At 30.5% G+C, this 10,614-nt stretch overlaps 1 protein-coding gene across 1 annotated transcript; it reads right to left on the reverse strand.

Moving 5' to 3' along the window:
* Positions 1-1,333: 1,333 nt before the first annotated feature.
* LOC110794339 (protein CUP-SHAPED COTYLEDON 3) lies at positions 1,334-9,047 on the reverse strand. Its single transcript, XM_021999300.2, has 3 exons — positions 8,671-9,047; positions 4,970-5,235; positions 1,334-2,240 (listed from the first exon to the last, which is right to left on the reverse strand). The coding sequence occupies exons 1-3, from the start codon at positions 8,837-8,839 to the stop codon at positions 1,731-1,733; spliced, it is 945 nt and encodes a 314-aa protein (XP_021854992.1). The 5' UTR covers positions 8,840-9,047; the 3' UTR covers positions 1,334-1,730.
* Between the last annotated feature and the right edge of the window lie 1,567 nt (positions 9,048-10,614).

Here is a 10,614-nt window from a genome sequence, read left to right on the forward strand (position 1 = left end):
ATTAAGATTTTCCTACCTTTTTTTGAAACATGTATAATAGGTTATATATTTTAGTTTTCAATTTAAATCACGACACATTAGCATGTCATGTCATCATTGTGACACGGTTTAAATTTTGCATGTTGCGTGACCTTTATCATTTTTTCGATCAAATTTCAAAATGGGCAGATTTGATATTTTAGGGCCTGTTCGGTATAACTGTCACTCAGCCAATTTTTGAACTTTTTTATTTTAAAAGTTATTCCGTTATGATTAGATTGAATCATGAACTAAAAAAAATTAATACAAGTATTAAGCATGTTATATTTGAAAATTTGATAGCAAAAAACTAAAAACTGTATTTTTGTTTTTAGTTTTCCGAGAAACAAAAAATTAGGAACAAAAAACGACAGCAACTCCGTCATTGAGTATTACGATGGAACTCGGACGATGAACTCATATGTGATTGTTTATCAATAAATATTGTTAATTTGATCGAAAATACGTAGTAACATGACAACTAAATCGAGACGTTGCATAAAACAAGAAAGTGACAAAAACTCTTAATTCGAGGAGGGAGCCACCAAGGGGGCAAAATATACCACCAATTTATTGTTAATTCTTTCATTTAATTATAATGTATGTAAGACACTAAGACATTAAGAGCCTTTAATTAAATTTGTCCTTTAATAATCTCCTTAATTTGGTTCGTTATGCAATGGTAGTTAGAGAGAGATATTACAACCTCATTAAGTAACATAATATGGCCCTATTTGCTCTGAAATGCAAAGGTAGTCGGGGCTAACTTTAACAAGTAAACATGTGAAGCAATTTGTAGGTGGTTGATGTGATAGTGATTGCATTAATATTAATCATCCGAACTTATATGAACTTATTTTTCACCCGCAGAAAACTTATACTTCATTTTTATTTTGGTTGGTTAATTTACTTGGTTGTTTGACCCTTTGTTTAAGACTTCAAGTCAACTAGTAGAATTAGTGACTTATTTGTATAGAAGATAGTTTTGATAGAATCAAATATTGATTACCAATTATTCATAAAACAATATATTGTGCAATTCAAGTTGCCTTCAAATTTTAAAATAAGAAAGCTAAAAGATCGAGAGGGTCATATTAGTTTCACTATGTCTGAAAAGACACATCCTGCGTAAGTACTCTGTATATAAGACAAGGGGAAATAAATTTATCAAATCAACATATTGTGTGTATGTTTGACCATCGATAAACTAAAATTAAAGCAAATAAAAATTATTTCGATGGAAATAGTCATTTGTCAAACAATGCCAATTCAACAAAACGTCAAACTTGTACTAAAATTTATCATACACTTCTACTATGAATAAAAAGTAATATAAATGTACAAATATATGTGTTCATTCAAACAAGAGGTAAAAGTACATACATTATTCATGTATATATTTATACAATGACCACTATATATTCATAAAAATATGTAGACCACAACCCTAAACCCTATTAATTACCATATTAATTATGGTATAACAATAAAAATCCTTTAATACCTAAACAAAAACAATAGTACGTCTAGCTAGTAATTAATTAATACACCAAACTTCACACAAATTAATTAACATCCACAAATCAACAAAATAGTGGTGTAGTTTTCTTCTAAATACTATGTCCTTTTCCCCCAATCTTTTCTTCAATTTTTTTTTTCTTTTTTCCCATTTTTTGTTAGTAAATTGAGAAAATAATAATGATATAATAATATCAAAAGAAAACAACACCACAATCATCCTGATCAAATCTGACATCTCCAAACCCAAGTTGAGGAAGACAACAACTAGGAGGAACATTATGCAAATCTCCATTATTATCACCCAACTTGCTACTTTGATCTTCATCCATTTCAATGTCCCACAATAAACCACCATATTCATCTTCATCATTTTTCACACTTGAGCTCACTAAATCACTCCAAGAGTAGCTCATGGGGATAATAGGGTTTAACGACGAGGGCGAAGTCGTAATTAGATTATTGATGATGTTGTTTGGATTGTTGTTAGTAAGAATTATTGATGATTCTTGATGAGGAGGAAGAATAATGGGATGAGAATAATTTGATGAAGAGTTTGTTTGTTGTTGGCATGTATAGCAAGTAGGTGGTGAAGTGGTGGTGGTGTTATGTTCATATGTGTGTTGGCATTGGTTGTTGTTATTATTATTGTTGTTTTCTTCACTCTTGCTCTTGTGGAAAACTCTACATAACACCCAGTCTTCCTGCAAATCATATCAAAATTGAAATTATTATTATAAATATTTTACAAATATCAATATACATACTAGCTACCTCCGTTTCAGAAAGTTTTTTACGCTTTGGAAAATGTGTCCAAAGTATGAAAACTTTGACCGTAAATATCCACTATTATATACATCAAAATGTTACATGTAAGATCTTGTTAGATTGGTCTCGTTATTCATTTTCAGAATATCAACTTTTTATAATTTTTTCACATATGAAATTTGATATATTAGTAGTTAAATATTGCATTGGAGTCCGTGCAAATAGTAACTGTAAAGAACTTTACGAAACTGTAATATAATAACATGATTTTGATAAAATATAATAACATGACAGATGTGTACTATCAATCTAATAAGTAAATTGTCCTTTGGAGATCTCCCATGTCACTTGATTAAATTAAACTAAGAGTGCGTTTTATTTACCTGATTTTCACTTCCTGGATGTATCTTATCTGAATTTATTTTTAAGTATAAATTGTGTTTAGCTAACCCTTATTTTTACTGAACTTATCTTATTTGTTTTTATCTAAACTTATACTATGTATGAAGTTAACTGAACTTATTTTTCCTAGTACAATAAGTGGAATGAAGGTGAACAAAACAGAGCTTAACTCGTGATCCCCTTGTAAACAGAAGTAAAAGTAGTGCATGGTGCTATAAATTAAAATGTTTATAAAAAATTTGTGATAAATTTCATCCTATTTGAATATTTGATAAAAGTGTCATCTTAAAATTTTATTTATAAATTAAGGATTCAATGGTTGATACACCAAATCTTATTCAATAAGTAGATGTATGTGATATTGGATAGTGTAGTATTTTTTAATGGAATGTGAGAAAATATGAGGCTCTACCTTTCTGGTAACGAGAAGAGAGATGTATTAAATAATTGTGCGGTCTTTTTGAAAATAAAAGTGTAAAAATTAATCTGAGACAGATGTATATAAAAAGTGTAAAAACTAATCTGGAACGAAAAGAATATTAAGTAATGGCTTGATGAAAGGGAACATAATGGAAGTAAAAATGAGAATAAACAATGATGAAGTTTCCTTGAAATTTTGTATATAAGTCTAAAGAAAGTGATGCCCTAAGATGCTGTACTTGTCTAGAGAAAGTGACAACAGATAAATCCTTGTCCCCAATCATTGAACATTAGAGGTGATCTTCATTTTTGAATTTATATGATGTAATTGCACAAATAAATATTATTCCCCTTCTTAATTTCTAGGCCATTTATTTATGGTGCCAATGTCCCTCGATCTTGCTGGCATCCTTACCAGCATATATATACCATTTCAGTTATGACCTACGTTACGATTATTACTTATTAAGTTTATATATAGGCGTGGCGACGTTTATATCTCACCAAGAAGTGATCAGAATTCGATCGGGTCGGGTCAGATCGGGCTTTAACACACACAAAAACATGCTCAAACCCATAAATTGAAGCGGGTTTTCGGGCCAGACTCGGGATTTAGACTAAAAAATATTTTAGGTTGCCAAACACATGAACTTTTTCGGGTCGGACCAGCGGGTCGAACTATACACTACAAGAAATTGTACTATTAATGACGGGAAATCCCGTCGCAAAAGGCCAATAATCGTTGATTAACGACGGGATTTCCTGTCGCGAACCCGTCATAAAAGGGGGCCGTCGTAAATAGTAATCCCGTCGTAAATCCGTCGTAAGCCCGTCGTAAAAGACATTTGCGACGGCTATTCCCGTCCTTGTTTGGTTGTTAGCCCCGTCGCAAAAGTCTTTTACGACGGGATTTTTGACCCGTCGTAAATAGGTTGTCGTTAAAGATACATATTCTTGTAGTGTATAGTTGATCAGGTCTAATCTCATCAATCCTATATTGAAATAATATATACGGAATAGGGAAGGTACAAGTGTCGATGCCAGCTACTATACAGGATACTTAGTAAGTTATTATCCGATATCAATATCATGGATCGAATTCCATCTGTACTAATGCACAAGTTCAATTAATTCAACTACGTACGTACACTATGTAAAGTTGTTGTATCTTCTTTAGACTTGTCATGGCCTCATGGGTAGGACATTAGAACGACAATTTTAGCTTTTCCCTCGATCAAATCATCAAAATTAGAAAAAAGGCATGTATAATAAATAGTCTTAAAAACACTATTGCATTCACGAGGGTTTTATCTCATGTGCTCATCTTCTCATATATGTACCTTCCATGTGTGAGATTTAGTTGGTAAGGACCAATGTTAACCCGTACCCTTATTTAATTATTAGATTATACTTTCGCAGGACATCACATAATAACGATAGTAACACCTATGGATTAACACAACACATATTTTTTACCTAGGTATTTACTACTCGTATTAGATGGATATTGAATCTTATTACTATGTATAGAGACGAAATCAGAAACCTTATTTAGAAGGAGATCACATAAGAAAGTTACCTATTTAAAATGTTTTTAAACTAGTTTTTCAAAAAAAAAAAAATAATAACTTGGGTGTTGAGGCTCCCGCTTGTCCCCCCATGTTTCTGCCCCTGACTCTGCCGTTTTACTGGGTTCCTCATTAATTAAATAATTAAATAAAATTTTCGAGTACTTAATCATTTAAATTAGCCAGCTAATACGAGGTAATACCTGTATATATGTATATGTATATGTATCACTAGATACTGTATATGTATAGAGCGTAGAATGATATATACATACCTTAGGAGGCATATGTGGACTCTCCAAACGAAACTCATGCATGATCCAACCCGTTTTGATCCCATTCGGAGCCCGGTTTTTATAGAAAACCAAAGTCTTCCTCATTCCAACAGTTTCCCGGGTCCTAGGTTCAAGTATAACCCGATCCTTACCCGTTGCTTTCCAGTAGCCAGATGTCGTCGCCCTATTGGTGCGGAAGCCCGTGGCATACTTGCGGTCACGAAAGCTGAAGAAGTACCACTCTGTAGTGTTGAGCTTTGCCACCTCTACACAAAAATTATAAAAAAAAAGTCAAGAATTGATGGAAATTAGATCATTGCTTATATAGAAAATCAAATAATTATTTGCGTGTATACAATTAATTAAGTACAATGATTGTATTTTTGATCGATCAATCTCCTGATTATTCAATTCTAAAGGATAAGAGAAACCGTACAATTATTAGTATAGTGTATAATTGACATTTTATGTGTATATATATGAGTCTTAATTATCGATATTAACTCTCTTTTTTTGAGGTAATATCGATATTAACTTTTGTTGTATATTCTTTTTAAAAAATAAATTATCGATCGATCCATGTTATAAAGATGTATATATCTTTGTTGTTCATCAAAGTGACAACACACGACTTGTAGATGCATGCATGAGTTCATCTCAAAATATTTCCATTTACAGTAGATCGGTAACATAAAACGTTACACACAGACAAACAAATGGTTGTACGTGTTATTTAAGATGTAAAAGAGTAACACTGTTACGAACAAAAAAAAAAACTTATGTGATCGAGTTTAATGGATATTTCTAATATGAAAGTTGTTTACACCTCTACTACAATTTACGAGGATTGAGGAGAGTATTTTTTTTTTTTTTTTTTTTTTGAGGAGAGACTATAAAAAAATTTGTTACAAAAAATTACTCCAAATATTTTCATGATTTCGAAGCATATTCCTGTTTACTAGTGTGACATACAACAGTAATAGAATAATCTTATGTCATGTAGGTAGTAAAAATATTATTACCCCTTTCCATAAGTGTCACATCATTTTTGTTAACCCTAGTTGATTATTGGCTTCCTAGCTATTTTAATTATTTACTAGTGGACCATCGATCTAGATTCATCATTACGAGTAACAAAATTTCCAGGTATATTGACGTACAAGCTAAAAGCCTAAAACGTACAAAATAATAATTCTATTATTGCAATATAGAATAAGTACCACGTCTGTAATTTAGTTATTTTGGTATATACATGGTAATAATTTTGCAAAGGATAGTGATATAGACGAGGTTGAATTCAGATTATGGACACTATACTCAAACGCTTTCATCACTATAAAAAATTGTACCATTAACGACGGGAAATTCCGTCGCTAAGAGCCGATAATCGTTGATTAATGACGGGATTTCCTGTCGCGAACCCGTCATAAAAGGGGGGTCGTCGTTAACCCATCGTAAAATACATTTGCGACGGAATTTTTGACCCGTCATAATTAGGTGTCGTTAAAGATACAAATTCTTGTAGTGTATTAATTAACCAACCAATCAACCTAGTTGGTGTTCTAATCAAGCACGTAGATAAATTTGGGGGGATTTTTTAGAAATTTCTCAAAGTTTTTGTATTGGTTGTCAACTAAGCATCATTACTCTCCACATATTTAGAAACTTGTTGATCACTACTAGAATTACTTGAAATAAATAATTATGGAACTAAGATAAGAAATGAGAGGTGGAGAAAGTGTATTAACTTTCCTAATGAGGTAATTAGAGTTTTGTTAGAAATTAATTAACTTTTTATTTTAAGTAAAAGATGAAATTGTATAACACCCTAGTTCAATGTAGAAATTTTAAATTAATTGTTATGTTTCCTAAATTAGAAAGGAGTCAACCTTGGCGTTGTCAACCTGTTATTTGTGATTTTATTAGCTTTCTTGACAAGCCTACTTAATATGCATGTAAACAAAAACAAAACAAATTGGTTTTTGGTGTTTTGTGTAACTAACACCAAGTAAAAAAAAACTTTACCATCTAGCATACTTTTAACTAGATAATTAAGATGAAAATTCGAAATTGACCCTGTTCTGTTCACCTTATTTCCAGTTATTTCAGGAAAAATAAGTTCAGGTAAGTTCAGATAAGATAAATTCAGAAAAAATAAGTGAAAATCAGGTGAATAGAACGCACCCTAAATATGAAATTAGGTAAAGAATTAAAAATCAACTGGCTAGTTGATCGATATTTAGAAAATAACACCACGTCAGCAATATTATCCACAAAAGGCTAGGTGTGAATTCTAATCATGCAATGTTGAGGTAAGATGGGCTTTTCAAAACATAATACATGGGGCGAACAAAAAAAGAAAGGGAGACAAATCGGAAAAATGGCACACACAAACAAGTCACACCCAATAAAATGAAAGAGACAAAAAAATTTAGGGAGAAACAGATAGAAGGTAACAAACATCTACATATGAACTAATAACGTTGTACTCACTATAATGGATTACAAAACATATTAATAGAGATTACCTTTAGTCTATAATATCTAGCATAAACAAGAAAAGTTTAATCATATACGTAGTACGAAGTATATATATTTATATTTTCGTATTAAAAAAATACATATATACGGACTCGTATATTTACATTTCCACCTCATTTCAATAAAAAAATTAAATATTTTTATAAGAGAAAATAGAATTGAAGGAAATAGATTGCATGAAAACAATGTAAAGTCCCGGAGTTTCATGCACTATAAATAAATGCACATTGAAAAAAAGTGAAAGAAAATCAAATCAGTTGAGAAAATGTATCTTCAAAAATACTAGAGAGTTATTTACCACGACACGTCTACTAATTGGATTTATAGATTTATGATATACATGAATCAATTTAGATTTTTTTTTATCAATTAATGGTAATAATACTATGTATCATACTTAATAATGTGAAAGCTCTAAGAAAAATAGAGTAATGAATAATGAAAATTAACAAAAAAAAAAATTATATATATATATATAGTCAAGTTACAAATCAATTACAAGTGGAAAGTACCTCGAATATTAATCGTAAGTTAATTAGATAATACCTCGAATATGAATTTAATTAGTGAAGATCCTCTTCGGTTATTCGACCATATATCGAATTATTGATTGACAAATGGAGTAATGTAGAACTTGACATATAAAGAAAAGAAAATGTGTGATTTGATTCCCATTCTCCCCTTAAATTGCCCAATAACTGGATCGTCCGGCCTAGGGATCGATGTGTATAAGTATACCTGGACCGGAAACCAGACCGGAATAAATCGTACATATTTTCCATTAAAATATTGAGAATCATATTCCATTTAACTAATGATGATAAAATCATTATAGAAAGACCAACATAAAGAATCTTAAGAAAGATTTGAAAATCAGTTTCAACTCAAAAAGGGGGGAAAGTGAAGAAAAAAAGAAGAAACACCATGCATGTAAACTTCATAGGAAAATAATGATAAACTTCATAGAAAGATAATGATAAAAATCAACGAGGTTTTAGCCTGGTGGTTAATAATTAAGATTTAAGGTGAGGGTCTGTGTACGACAGGTTTCAGATTCGAATTCCCCTCATTTGTAATTTATATTATCCTTCTGGTTCTTTCTTCCGGGAAAAAAAAAAATTATGGTTTCTAATAATAGTAATTAATTAAGTAAAACATACCAGGAAGTTGCCATGGCTCACAAGTATGCAAGTCAATTTCAACCAAAGTACCCTTAAGAGCTTCTTCATTAGCAATCTTTTTGTAAAGATAATGACAAACTAATTCTTCATCACTTGGATAAAATCTAAACCCAGGAGGAAGTGTTGCTCCAATGTCTCTTAAACCCATCTTTAACTTTCTTAATCACTAATTAATCGATCTTAATTAGCTTCTTTATAAGTCCAAAGTGAAGAAGATGAAGAATAATAATAATTTATGTATGAATGTATGTATGTATATGTATTTTTATTTGCAATGAGATGTGTATAATATATAGTTTCAAAATGTGTATATATATAAGGGAGGACATAAGAAGTAAGGTTTGGCAATAATAAAAATATTGGCTTTTAGTAGAGATGATAGGGAGATGAGGAGAGAGAGAATGCTTGCTAAGTTAGTTAAGGTGGGGGGAAGTTTCAAGAAAAGCCAAAGTTACAAGAAATCTTAATTATGTGAAAAAAAGGTGAATAATATTAATAATATTATTATTAACCCTTAATTCTATTATGTCTATTTCTTATTGCCAATTAATGCCACATATGAGTATATGGACAAAGTAATTAATTAACCTTAACATCTCTAATTGTTTAGTACATCGCTTTTAGTTAGAAATTTCCAATTTATTACATTTTTAATAAAATTAGAATATTTTTTTTTCAGTGTAAATGAGCCACAAGGGAAATACAGGAAGAAGAGATTCTCGCGGATGATTTTACCATAACCTCGGTTTTACCCACTGACAGTGGCAGAGCCATTATTGCAAGTGTAGGGTCAATGGACCCCATTTAAAATTTGTTTTTTTTATAACTAAATCTGAAAATGTTGTAGTTTCTATATATAAAATTAACTATATGCACTAATGCACCCACTAAAACTACCAAATGATATTTAGAAACGAAAATGATAAAGGTCGCAACATGCGACCTTTAAGCCGTGTCACAATGATGACATGGCATGCTTATGTGTCATGATTTAAATTAGAAATTAAAATATTTAACTTATATAACCTATTATAAATGTTACAAAACAGGTAGAAAAATCTTAATATTCTAATTTGTTTACTTTTTTATATTGACTACCTTATTTACATAATTTCATAGTAAAAATATTATATTGATAGTAAAAATATTCTGATGATGCATATCCTACATGACGCCTATATGTACCAATTAAACTCCGACACGTAAGATTGCGACAACTAAATGTTGTCGCAACTTGCGACCTTCATCATCACCCATTTAGAAAACCCCTTAGATAGTTAGACATTGCTCTGAGTTCTCCACATTACCTCATTGGTAATTTACGGTGTATAGAATTAGAACACTTTGCACTTCTACATAATTTAATTTCTATATTTTTTTTTATTTTATTCATATGAGGACTAAGTCCAATTAATTTAATTCCTATGTAACTAAACACGTTTCATATAATTTAATTATGTTGTCACAAAAGGGGATATGTTAAATGGATGTATTTTTAAATTTTCATGTATCAAGCTAGATCCATCAAGTTTCCATTGATTTATTTACTGGAGTAGTACTGGCACACAATATACATAAATGTAAAGGGAATATATATATATATTTCATTTTCATGAGTGATGACTATATACATCTATACATACTCCGTACATGATATCTCATTATTTTTATATCGATTATTTATCGTTTTACTTTTAATTAACTCGATTGATTCTTAAGGTCGAAGATTTCATATTTTTAATAATGCTATGTAAATATTATCACTATATTACAAATATTTCTCAACAAATACAAATTATAGCTAGCTTCCATATACCATTTTAATGTGAACCCATGAATAATTTATTTTTCTTATATCTAATGTGAATCATCGTGGAGATTTTAATCAATTAAAGTACAAAGATCCACTAAAACTATAACGCT

This window comes from Spinacia oleracea, chromosome 5 (genome assembly GCF_020520425.1).
Source record: "Spinacia oleracea cultivar Varoflay chromosome 5, BTI_SOV_V1, whole genome shotgun sequence".
Lineage (NCBI taxonomy): Eukaryota > Viridiplantae > Streptophyta > Magnoliopsida > Caryophyllales > Amaranthaceae > Spinacia > Spinacia oleracea.

Excerpts from the sequence above, each read along its gene's own strand:
- LOC110794339 (XM_021999300.2), bottom strand. The coding sequence starts at position 8,839 with ATGGGTTTAAGAGACATTGGAGCAACACTTCCTCCTGGGTTTAGATTT. Across the intron at positions 5,236-8,670 it reads TGAGCCATGGCAACTTCCTG|AGGTGGCAAAGCTCAACACT; the intron begins GTATGTTTTACT and ends ATTTTTGTGTAG. Across the intron at positions 2,241-4,969 it reads GTCCACATATGCCTCCTAAG|GAAGACTGGGTGTTATGTAG; the intron begins GTATGTATATAT and ends TATGATTTGCAG.